The sequence below is a fragment of the Gopherus evgoodei genome, chromosome 3 (genome assembly GCF_007399415.2).
Source record: "Gopherus evgoodei ecotype Sinaloan lineage chromosome 3, rGopEvg1_v1.p, whole genome shotgun sequence".
Lineage (NCBI taxonomy): Eukaryota > Metazoa > Chordata > Testudines > Testudinidae > Gopherus > Gopherus evgoodei.
In genome coordinates, this window is record NC_044324.1 from 181,736,553 (window position 1) to 181,756,670 (window position 20,118).

General features: G+C 41.7%; 1 protein-coding gene across 7 annotated transcripts in view; it reads right to left on the reverse strand.

Moving 5' to 3' along the window:
* The window catches only part of HHAT (hedgehog acyltransferase), a 390,792-nt gene that overhangs the window by 318,743 nt on the left and 51,931 nt on the right, over positions 1-20,118 (reverse strand). For all 7 annotated transcript variants that reach the window (XM_030557592.1, XM_030557591.1, XM_030557593.1 and 4 more), the window contains exon 7: positions 11,580-11,751. In XM_030557592.1, coding sequence (XP_030413452.1) covers positions 11,580-11,751 — 172 coding nt within the window. The remainder of the gene's footprint in view (positions 1-11,579; positions 11,752-20,118) is intronic.

Below are 20,118 nucleotides of genomic sequence, written 5' to 3' on the forward strand. Positions count from 1 at the left end.
TGATAATCATTCTCCAAATGTTCTTCCTCTCTCCACTCATAGTTTCTAACTGCTCCACAGGAACTGTGTGCGCTAACCACCACATGCAACATTGCTCTCTGCTGTTTGAATTACTTCAGCACCTGTATGTGTTTTATACAAGCTCCTCAAGAGCAGAGATTTTTTGTTATGTACTTTCTGGTGAAGCATCATGAAAATCTATGGCTGACAGCCACCAAGAGATCACAGATCCACTCTCCCCCTCTCAGATTGCACCACAACGGGGCTAAGCCCCTTTAAGGAAGACCATAATCCCTCTTTGGCTCAGCAGCGTTTTTTCTACTCACTGATGTTACAGGGGAGGAATTGGAGGCAAGGGTTACTATGGGGATAATAGGTGTGGGTCTCGGGGTATAAGAGAGTGATGAGCTGGTTCGCTTTCTGAACTGCCTTCAGCGCAATGGATCGTGCGGATGTTGACGACACACCTATGGTCCCTGGAAGCCACACAAAACAGCTTTTCTCCTGAGAGAACTCTAACATGGGATCACACAAGGTTCTCTTCTGCCAGCCCTCTTATTTTATGTGTACACTATGCAAAGCCATTAGGAGAGTCAATGATGAGATTCAGGCCAAAGAGTTTTCAATCTAACATTAACCAATGGCACCTAGATTTATGGCTCTCTCTCACCCAGCCCAAAGAGTGCAGCAAAGTGTCTTTCCCACCATCTGAGCAAGACTGGGGTATGAATGGGAGCAAGATTGCTGAGATCCAGTCTGGAGAAGACTGAGGTCATTATGGTGTACCGGGGTAATCAGCTGGAGGACTTCATAGAGGCTAAGTCACACCCCTCAGTTCAGGGTGTTTGAACATGGTTTGTAACCAAAGTTATCACAGAGATCTGATTAAAGTCTTAGCTGCTCTTAAACAATCTCTGTCCAGGAGGGTGTGACATTTCCCCTTGGATGTGCAGTTTTCCCCCATGATTAGTGCTTTTCCACCTCTAGACTGGAATATAATAGTGTTCTATGTGGGACTACTCCTGATCAGACATGCCAAACCCAGGGGAAAAACAAACAAGAAAAAAAAACAAAACAGAAACTGGGCTTGTTGTTGGCTTAATTGGCTTGTGAGTTGCTTGTTGGTTAGTTTTTGGCTTGTAGCTTCTTTTTTTTTTTTTGATTGGCTCCCGGTAAGCAGGAGCAAGGGAGGGAGGAAGTGTCAGGGGTGCACAGGAGGCCCATCACAGTCCTAGACTGCACGCTGGGGGTGAGGGAGGAAATCTAGTCACATAGTGTTGGGGTTCTTAGGGATTGGCTTGTTTTGGCCTTGTTTTGAAATGGGATTAGCTTGATTTTTGGTTTATTGTGAAAGTCGGGGTGCAAGAAATTTGGCAACTGTGCTCCTGACATGTATTCAGAGAGCATGAGGTAGCTAGCTTGTTAAATAGAATATCTAATTGTGATCATATGACATTAGTTCTCCAGTATCTGAACTGGCTGCAGGAGTAGAGGTGTTTTTTTTAGCCCTGGGACTTTCCTCCCTGAGACATACTGCTGCAGTTGAGATCAGCAGAGGTACCTCAGCTGGAGTCCCTCTTGTATCAAAGAAAAAGTGCAAATGGCAGCACATTCTGTGGGAAGATCTCTCACTTTGGAATTCACTCCCCTTCCACTCCTCAGTTCAAAATCGCCCAAACCGATGGGCCTTCCAGACACTAAAGCACATCAGTTTGAGCTGACATTATAGAGCTACAGCAAGTGGGATTTATGTATGGGAAAGAGCACGCAGTACAGGAGATTCTGATGTGTGTGCTGACTGCTGGTTGTGGAAGGAATAGGGAAAGGACAAGTGCTGCTGAGTTGTGTTCCATAATGATTTTTGAATTGTATTTTTAGTTAATGGCAAAGGCACACCCTCCCCAGGTCAGCATTCTTTTATATTGTTGTATTTAAATCCAGATAATTAATTAAAAATACAAGAAAAAATATAACAAAACAGCCATAGATTTCCTGCAATCTGGTTAAGGAGCCTAAAGAATGAATTTCTGCTTCCCAGTTATAACAGATAAGGTTCCCTAAAACTAAATCAGCGTGAAAAGCTCAAAATGCTGCTGCCCAATTAGTGCAGCCCTCCAATAATCTTTCCTTTAAATGCTCAAAATCAAAGATCGAATGCAGAATGGCACTTGCTTTCCTACTTAAAGATTTAAGTAATGTAATTTGCTAAATCTCAAAGAAGGTTGCTGATCACGCTATTTCTATAGCTCACTGAACCAAGACTCACTGCATTACTGCTCAGAGCTACAGTGGCTGCCAGGCACAGTTTATGTCCATAAACAGATGACCAGCCATAAATTAGGAAGTGTTGGTGGTAGAGGAATTGAGGAAAACAGTGAGGGAAAGGAAAGAATGAACAGACAAGTTATTTACTTTAGCCATCTATGCATATTTTCCACTATTATTACCATCAATGTAATTAACCTAAAGTTTGAAAGTCGCAAATATAATTACAAGCAACAGTAATTTAAGAGATTTTAAGGCTAAATAAATACTCCACAGCACTTTTTATTTAAACAACAATATCAATTCAAGATGCTTTCTGTGTATCGTTGTTCATCTCATAGGCAGGCTTTATTAACTGATATACACCGCACCAATATACTTTTCCTCTGAGTTTGTTGTTATTTTGCAACAGGTAGCTCCAGTTACCTGAACAATTCTATGCAAACAAACAGTGAGCAAAGTGCTCTGGACACATAAGAACTCCACACCAGTTTAGATCAGTGCTCCATCCAGTCACATAGCCTTTCTCTGACAGTAGCCAGCACCAGATGTGTCAGAGAGACATGTAAGAAACACTGCAGTAGGTTGCTGTGAAATAATCTGCCTCTAAGGAAAGTTCCTTCTTAACACTCAGAGTTTGGCTTATGCCCTGAAGCATGAGGGTTTAATATCAATTCCAGAATTTTGGGGTTTCTTTCAAATCCTCACTAATGTGCAATTCTGGGTGTTCTAATTAGATGTACAAGTGTCATAGAATCATAGAATATCAGGGTTGGAAGGGACCTCAGGAGATCATCTAGTCCAACCTCCTGCTCAAAGCAAGACCAATCCCCAACTAAAACATCCCAGCTAGGGCTTTGTCAAGCCTGACCTTAAAAACCTCTAAGGAAGGAGATTCCACCACCTTCCTAGGTGACCCATTCCAGTGCTTCATCACCCTCCTAGTGAAAACATTTTTCCTAAAAGCCAACCTAAACCCCCTCTGCCCCCGCCCCCACTGCAACTTGATACCATTACTCCTTGTTGTGTCATCTGCTACCACTGAGTACAGTCTAGATCCATCCTCTTTGGAACACCCTTTCAGGTAGTTGAAAGCAGCTATCAAATCCCCCCTCTTTCTTCTCTTCTGCAGACTAAACAATCCCAGTTCCCTTAGCCTCTCCTTCATAAATCATGTGCTCCAGCCCCCTAATCATTTTTGTTACCCTCTCTGGACTCTTTCCAATTTTTCCACATCCTCCTTGTAGTGCGGGGCCCAAAACTGGACACAGTACTCCAGATGAGGCCTCACCAATGCCAAATAGAGGGGAATGATCACATTCCTCGATCTGCTGGCAATGCCCCTACTTATACAGACCAAAATGCCGTTAGCCTTCTTGGCAACAAGGGCACACTGTCGACTCATATCCAGCTTCTCATCCACTGTAATCCCTAGGTCCTTTTCTGCAGAACTGCTGCCTAGCCATTTGGTCCCTAGTCTGTAGCAGTGCATGGGATTCCTCCCTCCTAAGTGCAGGACTCTGCACTTGTCCTTGTGAATCTCATGAGATTTCTTCTCTGTATCCTATCCCTCCCCTCCAGAATATCTACCACTCCTCCCAGTTTAGTGTCATCTTCAAACTTGCTGAGGGTGCATTCCACACCATCCTGCAGATCGTTAATGATGATATTGAATGAAATCAGCCCCAGGACCGACCCTTGGGACACTCCGCTTGATACCAGCTGCCAACTAGACATGGAGCCATTGATCACTACTTGTTGAGCCCGATGATCTAGCCAGCTTTCTATACACCTTAATAGTCCATTCATCCAGGCCATACTTATTTAACTTGCTGGCAAGAATACTGCGGGAGACCGTATCAAAAGGTTTGCTAAAGTCAAGGACTAACACGTCCACTGCTTTCCCCTCATCCACAGAGCCAGTTATCTCATCATAGAAGGCAATTAGGTTAGTCAGGCATGACTTGCCCTTGGTGAATCCTATCTTTAGTCCTATCTTTTTAAAAAATCTTGTTAAGCTCTTGGCCTCTATGATATCTTGTGGTAATGAGCTCCACAGGCTAATTGTGCCTAGTCTGAAAAACTTTCTTTTTCCACTTATAAATTTGCTGCCTTTCAGTTTCAATGATCCCTTATTCTTGCATTATAAGAAAGGGAAAATACCTTCTCTGAAGCATTCGTTATTTTTGTATAACTTTATCATGTCTCTTCTTAGTCATCTCCTCTCTAAAGTAATCTCGTCCAATATTTTCACTCTATCTGCATAGGGATTTTCTTCCATCCCTGTAAACATTCTTGTCACCTATTTCTGATCTTTCCACTATTTTTGCTATATCCTCTTGTAGACTCTCTTGCCAGCTTCCTGTTTCTGATATACTTCAAGTATTTATTGTTACTTGGCTTAATCTCCTTCAAATTCCATCACAGCCCTGCTAATTCCCTTCTTACATATTGACTGCTGTAGTTTATGCTCCTTTCTATTGGCTATGCCCACATGTTAGGGAGAATGAGTTGGAAGAAATGGGTCAGAGACATAAGCAAAGACTATTTTGTCCTGGACCTTGCTGAGGAAAGAGAGGCTGGAAAGTGGAAGATATCTAGCAAGTGAAAGCTCAAGTAAGGCTACAATGCAATTTGAAACTCTTAGATTTTCTAATGATTAATATTCTAGAAGTCCCACAGAGGGTGTGTCTACACTGCCAAAAATAAAATACAATAAAAGACTCGCAGCGGTGATTCTCAGACCCTGGATCAACAGACGGGCTCATGGAGCTCGTGCAATGAGGCTAAAAATAGTAGCAATGACCTTTGGGCTTGGCCTGGAATCTGGGCTCTGAGACCCACCCCCTTCACCGGTAGAGCCCTGCATGGATACAAAATTTATATCCATGGATGCAGCTATACACAGAGCTTCAGGGCTCTCCCAGGAACGGCAGCAGCAAAAACAGCAGCATGTCAGGCCAACACTCACAGGAGCCAACACCCTGCAGGGGCAGCTCCTCCAGCGTGGCTTTATCGCTGCCAGCCCCACCCACTGGGGTGGACAGCACAGACAGCTGTCCCCGGTCACATGCGTGTGTGCAAGCAGCTCACATACTCCCAGACAGGAGTCCCTCCCATGCAGCGGTCTGAATATTCTGTCCAAAAGCATGTGAGGTGCTTGCACATGCTAGTGTGACCAGACACAGCTGTCGGTCAGCCTGGTGCACACCCCAATGGGCAGAGCTGGGGGCGATACAGCCATGCCAAAGGAGCCGCCCATGCAGGGAACTGGCTCCTGGGACCGGCAGCCCGACATGCTGCTTGTTTCACAGCTGCAGTTTCTGGCAGAGCCTTGCAGCTCCATGGATATCCACTTTGTATCCACAGATATAAATTCTGTATCTGCACAGGGCTCTACTCACCAGGTTTCAGAGTCTTGGCTCCAGCCTGAAACCAAACGTCTACACTGGTATTTTTTAACCCCCGTAATATGAACCCAGCAAGCCGGAGTCAGCTGACCCAGGCTCTGAGACTTGCTGATGTAGCTCTATTTTTTGCAATGTAGACATACCCATATAGACAGATTAGGTTAGCTTAGCTTATGAGGAGATGAGGTCAGTGCTGGCTTTCATGAAGACAGGTACAAGAGAGGAGAGAAATGGATAAGGCTGTGGAGTTGCAAGTGACTCAAGAAGGAATGAGGTGGCTTAATTCCAGGAAGATGTAATGTTACAGTAATACAGCCAGGGTTGACAATGATTTGCAACCAAAAGCAGTGAGAGAGGAAGAATCAGATCTGCTAAAGTTTCCACCTAAGCAGTTACCTGTTTGAGTCATACAAGGACTCAGCCAACAAATCAGCAGATTTTAAAAGCAATAGCACAATTCAATAAACTCATTAACACTAACATGAAAACACTTCATGAGAGTTGGGATGGCATTTGAACCTTTAGCTTTGGGCTTCATAACATACCTTCTGTGTAGGTATATAGAATATTCAAATACCTTTCTCAGCATTACTTAGAGAAACTCACTTGCCTAGTTTCCTGCTACAAAGGAGACAATATTTATCTTGAGGATGGATAACCACTTGCCCCAGGTGCTATTTTATTTCTTAGTTCTATGTATGTGTAAGGGAGGAAGAAACAATGAATAATGGACAATGTACTCTAGGTAATATTAACATTTCGGTGCTACTCTTTTGTTAGCTTTTATTTTTAAAAAACCGAACTTCTGTGTATCATTTACAGAACATCTGTGATACAGTAGAAAATTGTTCATATTTTTAAAAGTTTTGACATTTTTAAATTAACACTGTTACTATATAAACATTTTATATGCTTATAGCTGTACTTTGCAGGGACATTATACTGAATCTTTTTATGTCCTGTGACAAAGTTCCTCCTTTACCTTTGTCATAAACAGATAGCTAAGGGTTAATGTCTCTTTCACCTGAAGCACCTGACCAGAGGACCAATCAGGAAACCGGATTTTTTCAACTTTGGGTGGAGGGAATTTTGTGTCTGAGGTCTTTGTCTGTCTGCCTGCTTTCTCTGAGCTTTGGAGAAGTAGTTTCTGTTTTCTAATCTTCTGTTTCTAAGTGTAAGGACAAAGAGATCAGATAGTAAGTTATATGGTTTCTTTTCTTTGGTATTTGCATGAATATAAGTGCTGGAGTGCTTTGATTTGTATTCTTTTTGAATAAGGCTGTTTATTCAATACTCTTTTAAGCAATTGACCCTGTATTTTGTCACCTTAATACAGAGAGACCATTTGTATGTATTTTTTCTTTCTTTTTTATATAAAGCTTTCTTTTAAGACCTGTTGGAGTTTTCTTTTCTGGGAAATTTCAGGGAAATTGAGTCTGTACTCACCAGGGAATTGGTGGGAGGAAGAAATCAGGGGGAGATCTGTGTGTGTTGGATTTGCTAGCCTGATTTTGCATTCCCTCTGGGTGAAGAGGAAAGTGCTTTTGTTTCCAGGACTGGGAACGGAGAGGGGGAGTCACTCTGTTTGGATTCACAGAACTTGTGTCTGTGTATCTCTCCAGGAGCACCTGGAAGGGGGAAGGGAAAAAGGATTATTTCCCTTTGTTGTGAGACTCAAGGGATTTGGGTCTTGGGGTCCCCAGGAAAGGTTTTTCAGGGGGACCAGAGTGCCCCAAAACACTCTAATTTTTTGGGTGGTGGCAGCAAGTACCAGGTCCAAGCTGGTAACTAAGCTTGGAGGTTTTCATGCTAACCCCCATAATTTGGACACTAAGGTCCAAATCTGGGACTAGAGTTATGACAACCTTGGTGGGTCCTGTGCTTATTGGCAGATTTGCTCACCTCACAGATTCATTTTGTGGGTGGGGAACAGCCCAGAGACCTTCCCTTCTGGTAGAAGCCATAGTCCAGATCAATTCCTCCTGTGTCTGCCCAGGAGTTGGGAGGTTTGGAGGGAACCTGGGCCCATCCTCTACTCCGTGTTCCAGCCCAGGGCCCTGTGGACTTCAGCTGTCTAGAGTGCCTCCTGGTACAGCTGCACAACAGCTACAACTCACTGGGCTACCTCCGCATGGCCTCTTCCCAACACCTTCTTTATCCTCACCACAGTACCTTTCTCCTGGTGTCTGATAATGATACTCCTCAATCCTCCAGCAATATGCTTTCTCACTTTCAGCTCCTAGTGCCTCTTGCTCCCAGCTCCTCACATGAACGCTACAAACTGAAGTGAGGTCCTTTTTAACTCAGGTGCCCTGATTAGCCAGCCTGTCCTAATTGATTCTATCACTTTCTTCTTAATTGGCTCCAGGTGTCCTAATTAGCCTGCCTGCCTTAATTGGTTCCAGCAAGTTCCTGCTTGTTCTGGAACTGCCCCTGTTACCTTACCCAGGGAAAAGGGATCTACTTAATCTGGGACTAATATATCTGCCTTCGAACACTCTTCTGTAGCCATCTGGCCTGACCCTGTCACAGTCCAAAAAACAATTCTGCGCTGTGCTCCTCTAAGGCATACTTTTGACCACGGCAAAGTGTCCCCAAGATTTACTGAGTTACCCTTTGCTTAAATTTTAAGCTCTGCTGCTTTCATCCACATTGACAGGTTTTGTTGTATATCACTCCAAAATATTCAAGAAAAATTAGAAGGGCAATTGTAACATCCACAAGTTACACATATTTCCATTACATGACCTAATTACGGGTTATTGCAATACTACCTCACACTTCACTATTAAGTTTACAAGCTACTGGGGGCAGTGATGCAACACCTGATATACACAACATGATACACACAGTTTTCAATCTGCCAAGAACTAAATGGATATTAATCAAAAATGAGAAACAGAAGAAAACAGTGGCACAGGAACCTTAATATACCATGTGGTTAAACCTTCAGTACAGTGGTTTTCAACCTGTGGTCCCAAAGGGGTCCACATTTCCATTTGAAAATTTTTAGGGATCCGCAAATGAAAAAAGGTTGAAAACCACTGTTTTAAGATTGACAGTCTATTTCCTCAGTCCCTCTTTGATGTATGCAGTTTCAATAATACGGAATCTCAGATAAAAGTAACATTTGGATTGGTACAAGGAATAGTAAAATGGTATGTAAAGCTCTATATAACTAAGAAAGGATCAGAGGAAAATAAATCTACTAAATACTATATAAGAGGACACACAGTCATGGAATGTAAGCCTAAAATTTCATATGTCTTCAATCTGTCAATGTGATTTGACTTTAATGAGAGATGAAGCACAATTATTGTAACAAACAAATAGCCTCAGATTGTCAGAACTGGACAGAACGAAAACACTTGAAAAAATGTGACATTTTTACTGGTACATTCATATCCTTGCAAACTTAACCGAACCCTACTGTTTAACTACCTATCATCATTAACTACACTGGCACATGTAATCCCTCTGTGAGAGTGTACCATCCCCCATTAATCACACTTCTTCTAAAAACAGGCTCACCTAAGGGCAATTATTTAAGTTCAGATGATCATATTTTAATCAGACTAAGGAAGTTTTACAGTACAGGCTTGCTTTGAAATAGACTTGCATCACCTGAACTTACATTTTAAGCATTTTCTAATCACCAGCTCTAAATGAGTTTTAGTTATTGGAATGTGATACTGATTGCATCAAATAAATATATCAGCAACCTGAGCTGCTTCTCAAATAGTAATTTTTTATCTACTGTTTTAATACTGTTGATAATTTACACACACACACACACACACCACACCTTGAATAGTTGTCCCTTACTCTTGGGGTCTGAACTGGTCAGCATTTGATTTAACATATTCCATCACTTACTACTGCAAAGCTTTTACCCTCTGAATATAGAAGACATCAGCAGCTTCCGGACTTAATTGACTAAAGAACTCAAGTTTGGAACAGGAAATGCTAATTCAGAATTTCTTTTACAAATGCTGATAGAGTTAGGGGAGGGGAAAAAAGCTTGGAGGAAAACCTCTTATGTTTCTGTCACGTACACCAAACTAGCTTTGAGAGGACATGTACCACTGCCCTCCACTGGAGGGAACACAGCTTTCTCCCTGTGAATACAGGTGCCATCTGTTGGCCTAGGACTGTTAAAGACTGGCATCAACTTCTGGGCTGAATTTCTGTTCATAGGTTCATAGGTTCAAAGGCAAGAAGGGACCACTGTGATCATCTAGTCCAGTGGTCACCAACTGGTCGATTGCAATCGACTGGTCAATCCTAGAGGATCTCCCAGTCGATAGCAATCTCCAGCGGTGTAGTGAGGCTGCTGCTAAGGCAGACTCCCTGCCTAACCCAGCCACACACACTCCCGGAAGCAGCCAGCGCAGCCCTGCAGCTGAGGGGGGGGAGGGGCAAGGGTCTCCCTCTACGTGCTGCTCCTGCCTGCTAGCACTGCCCCCGCATCTCCCATTGGCCAGGAGAGCTGCGAGGGCGGTGCTAGTAGAGAGGGGCAACACGTGGAGCCGTATGCCCCCTGGCTGCTCCCCAGGGGCGTATTGGTCCCTTCTGGGAGTGGTTTGGGGCCAGGGTAGGCAGGGAGCCTGCCTTATCCTCACTGCACCACCTACCGGCAGCACCCTGTACCCCCTCCTGCACCCCAACAATCTGCCCCAGCCCAGAGCTCTCTCCTGATCCAAACTCCCTCCGAGAGCTTGCACCTCTCACACTCCCCGCACCCCAATCCCCTGCCCCAGCTTAGCCCAGATCCCCCTCCCACACTGCGAACCCCTCAGCCCCAGCCCAGAGCCCACACCCCTCCCAAATCCCCTGTCCCAGCCCAGTAAAAGTGAGTGAAGGTGGGGGAAAGGGGATGGAAGGGGCAGGGCCTTGGGGAAGGGGCAGGGTAGATCCTGGGTTGCCCTTAGATTCAAAAAGTGATCTTGGGCATAAAAAGGTTGGAGACCACTGATCTAGTCTGACCTCCTTTATAGCACAGAACACAGATGATCAAAAATAAGCTATAGGACGGTACATAATTAATGGTCTTGTGTACCACTGTCCTCTGCTGGACAGAACTAGATCTTCCCTTATGTACTTACAACAGGTTCACCTAACTAGCTCAGGTAGTGAGAGGCATTTCCTTTGCTTCAGTGAGCAACAAGTCTAGCTTTACTGAGCCAAAGTTTAAGAGTTTGGGGAGTGGAAAGTTCCCCAATGGGTAAACATCACAGAGCAATATAGGTCACAGCATCTGTGAATCTAAGTGACTACAGCTTGAATGTAACTACAGTGACTACTATCAACATTTTAATACTGTACTCATTATCATATTTAAGCATCTATAATCAAATTATCATACAGCCACCAAAAATAAAGAACAAGAAACTGAAAAAAAAGCTAGGAGAAAAGTTACTTTAAAATACTAAACATCTCTCTCTCACACACGTACATACACAATGACGGTAAACATCATGAACTAAACAGTATATACATAGATCATTTCCTTCCTGCCACCTTGTTTTCCTCTGGAATCCCTTGCTCTATCCTTTTGATCTATTTTGTCTTTTTATATCAGTAAAAGTTTGGAGGAAAAAATACCAGAGTGCGAAGGAAGAATTGTGAAAAAATTCTCAACATGTTTTTCGCTTTCCTCCTCAAAACTTCAAATTATTTCAACCAGCTCTGCAGCTGGCATAAAAACAAGGTGGAAATTTCAGCTACATTTTTTTCAATTTGTTTTAACTTTTGAATTTGAAAATATTAAAATGATCTTAATTATAATTTTTGAGAGGAAGCAAACTCTTGCCTTATGTGTCTAGAAAGCATCTTTTGGGCACTGATTAGGTAACAAGTAGGTAATTAACAAGTATATTCAAAGTAAGTAATATTTACACTGACCTAAAGTCCAGTAGGACACTGCTTCCAGATGTGAAGAACTACTGTATGTGGCATGGATATACATGAGATGAATCATCAGCTCTGCCAACCACCACCAAAAGAAAATGCGAACTATGCCCAGCAGTAAAATGCAAAGGTTAATCTTCAAACTGCAGGCTTCTTGTCTCTTCATCTACACAGAGAAATCAAAGTAAGTTATATTGTGTACAAATGACCGGACATTTCATTCAAATAGACTTTTTGATGCCAACTTTTAAAATTTAATTTCTTTTTATTTATCTGCACCATCAAGAGCACTATTCTCAAATGGAGAAAAAGGACACTTCCCTTCTATATCCTGTCTACACTACAGACTTGTACTTCTGCAACTTCAATCAGTAGGACTGAAGTAGTGCAAGCCACAATAGTGCAGAGCTTCCACATTAGCTATCACGATTCAAGAGCATGGTGCATTGCCACGATAGATGCAGCACACTTGAACAGTGCTACAGGGCCTGTGGATTGTTGTATCTACCTCACAACACAGCTCCCTTAAACAGGTGTGTCATGTTTTCATCCATCCATATTTTTGATTTGCTTTAATGGATGCTTCAAACGGTTCAGTCCTGCAGGGGTATCTATGTATACCCAATGAGGGCAGGAGATGCATCACCCTTATCATAACCTTAGTCCCAGATTTGGACCTTAGTGTCCAAAATATGGGGGTTAGCATGAAAACCTCCAAGCTTAGTTACCAGCTTGGACCTGGTACTTGCTGCCACCACCCAAAAAATTAGAGTGTTTTGGGGCACTCTGGTTCCACTGAAAAACCTTCCCTGGGGACCCCAAGACCCAAATCCCTTGAGTCTCACAACAAAGGGAAATAATCCTTTTTCCCTCCCCCCCTCCAGGTGCTCCTGGAGAGATACACAGACACAAGCTCTGTGAATCCAAACAGAGTGACTCCTCCTCTCCGTTCCCGGTCCTGGAACAAAAAGGACTTTCCTATTCCCCCAGAGGGAATGCAAAATCAGGCTAGCCAATTCAACACACACCGATCTCCCCTGATTTCTTCCTCCCACCAATTCCCTGGTGAGTACAGACTCAATTTTCCTGATGTAAAGAAAAACTCCAACAGGTCTTAAAAGAAAGCTTTATATACAAAAGAAAGAAAAAATACAAATGGTCTCTCTGTATTAAGATGACACAACACAGGGTCAATTTCTTAAAAGAATATTGAATAAACAGCCTTAGTCAAAAAGAATACAAATTAAAGCACTCCAGCACTTATATTCATGCAAATACCAAAGAAAAGAAACCATATAACTTACTATCTGATCTCTTTGTCCTTACACTTAGAAACAGAAGACTAGAAAGTAGAACTACTTCTCCAAAGCTCAGAGAAAGCAGGCAGCCAGAAAACAAAGACCTCAGACACACAATTCCCTCCACCCAAAGTTGAAAAAATCCGGTTTCCTGATTGGTCCTCTGGTCAGGTGCTTTAGGTGAAAGAGACATTAACCCTTAGCTATCTGTTTATGACAACCCTACATCCCCACATTATCAATTCAGATACCCTGTCACCCCACTGCCAGACAATTTCTGAGCCTGGAGGCACCAAATATGTTGAATGTCATCATATTTGAAGATGCTCAAGGAGAGCCTTATTTAATCATAATCTTCTAATTTCTAGAGGGCTGTCACACAGAGGAATACAAGTCATTTTAATAACACCTGTATCTGGCTCTGTGAATTCTACCCTAAGTACCTGATCCAGCAAAAATGATCTGCTAAGAAATAAATACAAGCTTCTCAAAGAGCACATGAAAAGAAAACTTTATGCTTTTCTCAACTTGTATCTACCACTGACGTCCTCATTTTAGTGTCTCTTCGCACACAGGAATGTAGGAACTGGTAGACTGGATCTGACCCAAGGTCCATCTAATTCAGTATCCTCTTTAACAGTGGCCAGCATCATATGCTTGGGCGTAAAGTGAAAGAACCCCAGAGCAGGCAGAAGAGCCTGGAGAACAGCCTAAAAACAAACCTACAGCACTAACATGTATTTTTAATCACACAAGTGTAACCCTGTTATAGAATTTCCTCTCACTGATACAAGATAACAGAAGTCATTCATAAGAACAGCCGTACCGGGTCAGACCAAAGGTCCATCTAGCCCAGTATCCTGTCTACCGACAGTGGCCAATGCCAGGTGCCCCAGAGGGAGTGAACCTAACAGGCAATGATCAAGTGATCTCTCTCCTGCCATCCATCTCCACCCTCTGTCAAACAGAGGCTAGGGACATCATTCCTTACCCATCCTGGCTAATAGTCATTTATGGACTTAACCACCATGAATTTATCCAGTCCCCTTTTAAACACTGTTATAGTCCTAGCCTTCACAACCTCCTTAGGTAAGGAGTTCCACAAGTTGACTGTGCGCTGTGTGAAAAACTACTTCCTTTTATTTGTTTTAAACCTGCTGCCTATTAATTTCATTTGGTGACCCTAGTTCTTGTATTCTGGGAATAAGTAAAAAACTTATCCTTATCCACTTTCTCCACATCACTCATGATTTTATATACCTCTATCATATTCCCCCTTAGTCTCCTCTTTTCCAAGCTGACGAGTCCTAGCCACTTTAATCTCTCCTCATATGGGATCCTTTCCAAACCCCTAATCATTTTAGTTACTCTTCTCTGAACCTTTTATAGTGCCAGTATTTCTTTTTTGAGATGAGGAGACCACATCTGTACACAGAATTCGAGATGGGGGCGTACCATTGATTTATATAAGGGCAATAATATATTCTCAGTCTTATTCTCTATCCCTTTTTTAATGATTCCTAACGTCCTGTTTGCTTTTTTGACTGCCATGCACACTGCGTGGAGATAAACAGAACTACAATATCTTCAGTTAACAGTCTATTTCCCTTTAACATCTGTTGGGTTCATTTTTTTCCAAAGCAAGCATTTTGCCTTCAGACTTGTACAAAAACCCTGGAATTTAAAAATTCTGACAGCCAACGCTACTAAAATAGAGCAAATTAAGAGACAAAGAATTTACTTTTCTCCTTTGTTTCTTTTGGTTCACCTTTAGGGGTAGGTTTTGAGTAGCTGTACAACATTTTGTTGTTCTCATAAAAAGGCATTAAGTATTTTTGAAGCATTTAGTTAAATAGCCTTTGTAGAAGAAGAAATAACTTACCAGGTCACCTATTTTAAGGAAAAAACATTTTAATAAGAAAACTAGGCGGGGGTCTTAAAGTAGATTTTTCAATGCCTGAGGACATCTAGTAATAAAAATGTAGGTTTTTTATTCAAGGTGATCTCCCATAGAAAGCCTGATCCAAAGACCACCAAAGGTAATGGGAGTCTCTCAATTGACTTCAAGGAGCTTTAAAAATAGACCTAAACTCTATGGGCCCTGACACTGTCAACAGAGACTAAGGTATGTCTTAATATGCTGTGTAATGGGGTCAGGCATTGTCAAAGAACAATCGTGGTATATGTCAGGGGTGGCTGCATATGAGCGTTCATATATATTTTATATTATGTATACACTGTGTGTATGTGTATATATGTGATTCATATGAGCATTCATATATATTTTAAATTATGTATACATTTTGTGTATAATTCAATTAATATGTTATGTACATGTAGACTTACACACACACACACACACCCCACATTCGGAACGAATTTTAAGTTCTGGAAGCATTATTTAAATGTAATCTTCATCTCTCCATAGTTTACCCAACATGTTGCTCATGGATGCTGATGCTACTTCTTCCAACTGCAAAGCCTGCTGCGATTGTTGGTGGATCCCCCTGTACACATGCATCTGTGCATACACATGCTCACGTACACTCCATATAACTTGAAGGGTCCTGAACCAAGAGAACAAGCGTGGTTCTGCTGCAGAAGGGCGGATAAGGCTATTTGCTGAGACTGACCAAGAGGTCCACAAAGCAGGCAGGCAGGAGCCTCAGAGGCTACTACAGCCTTAGCAGAAGCAACTATTGGAGAAAGAGACAAACACTATTTGTCGTTCCCAGGCACTATAACCTTAAGAGAGTCCAGATGTGAGCGACAAATTCTAATCATCCTGTATTTATCAGTATCCTTAGATTCTGGGAAAAGCCATAGTGGCTGTGGTAGTGGTAAATATTTGTTGAAGACAAGAAAGGGGAAGAGACAAAGTAACTGTGTGATGTTGAAACTCTCCTGTTTGTACCTAATGCACTGGATCTATTGCTCAAAAACAATTTATCACACTAAATGCTTTACTCCTGTAACATTGCCACAGTCAGCAAGAGCTACAGTGATCTGCTGAGCAAGTGCTGGTCTCACAAGTTTAAGTCATATAGGGGAAGATTTAAATTTTGTAGTTGGCATGTTTCCCAGGATGCCCACCAAATTCTAGGACATTAACTGTATTAAACGCATTCATATACTAAGTCTCATTCCACCTTCTCCCTGAAGCAGGCTAGAATATACAGTAATCTACTGTTTAGTGGGAAACCAGCATTGCCTTCCAGTTTCACATACAATACAGCATGCAAACCAAAGAACACTACAGATGTTGAACTTTAACTTTCAAATGCCTCCTTTTTGTGAATCTGATACATTTTCACATGCATCAATTTGCGCATGCAGAAAGCTACTTACAAAAGCCAACACATATTTACATATCTAAATCAGGTTTGCATATGAATATTTTGCATACTGTATAAAAGACAGATCCTCTGAAATTTTGGGTGGAAGGATCAAGGTTTCAACTGGCCTCCACAAAAGTATGCAAATATGGGTGTTTACAAGTACAAATTGGGAAGTTAGGTTTAATATGGGCTGCATGTATTTACGTACATAACACCCACAAATTCTGCAGGTAAATTTGTAGGGGCTGTTGAACATTTTTGACCTACTGAAACTGCCATGTCTTTGCACATGTTTGTACAGTACTTGGCATAATAGGGCCTATAATTATTGGTTGGGGCCTCTGGGCACTACCATAATACAAAAATTATGTTAAAATTATCTACAGCACAGATTAATAAAAAAGTTTCTATTCACCCGTGTGGAATGCTTAAGTTATCTAAAGATAGCAAGTTTGGTATAAAAAGTCATAAAATGCACATAATACATAATCTGCAATATCCCAAATTAGGGTGATAAATTTAACAGTACAGTTTAAATATCAGTATCCATGGAAAGTTATACTAGCAATAACTTGTGAAAAATAAATAATGTAACAATAAACGTAAATTGCCCCTCAGTAACTGAGAATTTAGGGTAAGTTATTCCTAAATAAATACGATCTATAAAAAAAAAATTTCAGCTACTTTCCTGTATTTGCTTCTCATTGGCACTCTAGCTCATTTCTCCTGGCATTGCCACTGTCTGGTGATATATTCTAAATAAATGTCCCTTGACCGCTTGATGGTCTGACACCATGAGTTGCTGCATCAGCAGGGCATAGCACTGACCGATTCCACATTCTCATAATGCTCACTCTTTACTGGGATCCCATGTGCCCACAGCTCCAAAGATCAGTGCATATATTTGAACCTTGTAACCCCCAGCTCTCAGGGCATCAGCTGGGAGGGGGGAGGTGTATTTCTTTTTTTCTTTTCTTTTTTTGAGCTTGGATGTCACAGAAGGCCACGGTCCTGTTCTCAAAATGAACGGTGATATCCACCATGAGGATCCTCTTCGGTACTTCATTAGTAATGACAATGTCTGGTCACAGCTGACTGTCCATTCCAGGGACAGTGGAGTTCACGTCAACCTTCCCCACAAGTAAAGGGCGATTAAGCGATCTTGGATGGTGCTGTGGCACAGCTGCCACATGCAGGCTACTATTAAAAGGTCAAACCATCCTATTTTTGCAAAGCAATTATAACAAAGTAAAAGTATTATTACTGAAAGCTCTTTGCCACAGAACAGTTTTGCTATTTTTCACTTTCTGCAACTCCACTTTCCAGCATGTTAAACAGCAACATTCTTCTCACTCCCAAGATTAATAAAGAGTTTTTGCAATTCTTCTTTTTTATGATAAAAGGAATAAACATACTTCATATCTCATGGACCCAGATAGAGCTGCTGAAAATTGCTAATTAATTATCATTCAGAAGCCCCTCTATATTCTGCCAAGTCACTACCCTCTCCTCATTTAAGTCACTCCAACAAATGCACTTCTTCTGCAACACCTTCACGGGAGTCAATAATACGGATTATTCAATAAGCGTATCTTCCTTTTTAAATTTTGTTTAAAAGTAAATCTTGCAGAACCACCAAGATATGCATATGCATACTTCAAATGCGATCATATACAGTAAACAGCATCCTGCTCTACTGTTTGTCTCTCCCTGACTCACAGTCTCATGCCTAAAATTTAGGTTTGTTTGTGGCAGGGACAGTGTCTGCTATGTTTTCTTTGAAGCGATTAGCTATACTTTTGGAGCTATAAAATGATATATAATAAGGAAATATTTCCTCAGTCTCCATCTAAGCTAACGTTAAAAGGTAAATACTGTATTCATTTGAATTTTCTCCCCACCAGTTTTGTTCTTCTCCTGAAAAGGGCTTTATAGAGGCACAATTGATTGGCTTGTTCTTAGTGAAGTCTAGAAAATTACCTGATAACTTGTTACACCTTTCAATGAGCTTTGCAGATGATATTGCTCTTCTGACTCATCTCCCTTAATGACATCTCACTGGCAGTGAGTACTTTGAAGAGACCAAGTTTCTTCAAAGTACTGAAAAATCACTTGACTCGGCCCCTTTAATTCCTCTGGCACGTCTGTCAGTCACGGTTCAATGCAGTATCAGTGTGTGTGTTCATTTTTCTATTCCAAGCCACAAAGAGGAACTGGACACCGGATTCCTATTCAATCTAATGGAAAATGAGTGTCCAAATGTCGGACATACCCACAGAAAAGAAAAAGTTGTGCACAGGCTAGCCTACCCATGCTAGCTTGAACCCAACTAGCGCAAATAACAATAGCCATGAAGACACCACCGTGCGGGCTTCAGTGTGGGTAATACAAGGCTGGCATGGACCCTTGGTAAATTCTTTTCTCACTAGCCTGCTCTGAAGATTGTGCAGCACTGTCTTCACTGCTATCATTACCTGCACTAGCTGGATTCAAGCTAGCTCATGCTGGCTAGCCCATGTACAGATTTTGCTATAGACAAATTTAGTTCACTTCTACTAATTCTTAAAAGTGTAGCATATTCTACTTTTGTTAACTGTATTTTCATCATATATCTCTTTAGTAAGGGAATCTTTTTCTCCACTGCCACAGGTGATAAGCATATCTCCTCCTGTCACTAAGCCTGCCCACGTTCTCGCCAACATGATAAAATTCATTTTAGCCAGGTGGGGCAGAGGGTGGAGGACAAAGATAGAAAGACTATCAGAAGTACAACCAGTCACCAAAAGTTAACCACATCCTTAAGTAAAGCATGGGACTAATGTCTAGCTGGTTACAACGGCACTCACTTAGACAGATCCATGCATATTGCTTACAGTTATTGAATTACAAGAACACAGAGACAATCCCTAGTATTTTCTTTCAAACCAAGCATTAAACATTCCACACAGGTCTAGATTAGTTTCCTGAGAGTACATGCTGCTTTGAGGTTCAATCTGCTCTATTGGTGGTGGAGGCTATTTTATTATCTTGTCTTCTTTTGAGCTGCACAGCAATTACATATTCACAACTATATCTATGCTAGACCATGATCAGACTCAGCATGCACACGCACAGCAAAAGCATAAGCTCACCCAGGCCATATCACCAATGTGACTTGATTTTGCCAGGCTGTGAGAGTACTACTGCCTTCATGCCATTTCTATTGAGACTTAACTAGGATACCAATTGGTGCCAATAGTGGTGAAGATTTCTGTGGTGTGGGCTCCTAGCCATTCAGAGAACTGCACTGAGGTCATCCACTCATTTCATGTAAGCTACGAGAGAGTCAAAGGACACCATTGAGCCAACTAGTAACTTTTGCTTACTACCAATCTAGGCTTTTATCTGAAGAGGTTGCCTAAAGGTGAAAGTCTCTGTCCTGTTACTATTCAAGACCAGGTAGCAATGTCCTGCATTTCCCAAAGTGAGATGTGTGAATGATTAGCCAAACTGGATGCTCAATTGTTCTCCAGAGTCTCTGCTTTCATTTTAATTAAAAATTAGCCTTTACCTGTTAGGGTTTCAAAGAAAAGCTTCAAACTGTGAAACAAGAGTAATCAACGCAGAGACATCTGCATGAATTTGTAGAGCACCTGAAACAGCAGCTCTGAGGTTTAAACTGTGCTGTTTATTTGAATGGACAGTAACTCATATCCCAATGATGATCATTGACATGTCAATATTGTTCGTTATTTCACTGCTCATCAAAGCATAAGAAGGGAGAGAAAGAAATCATATCATGAAAAATTACAGCAGAGTCCCCTGGGAGAGGGGGGCATAAAAGACTAGACTAGGAGATGTATAAATTAAGGTGAAATGACCTTTAACAACACATGGCAATTTTTCAGGCACATGATT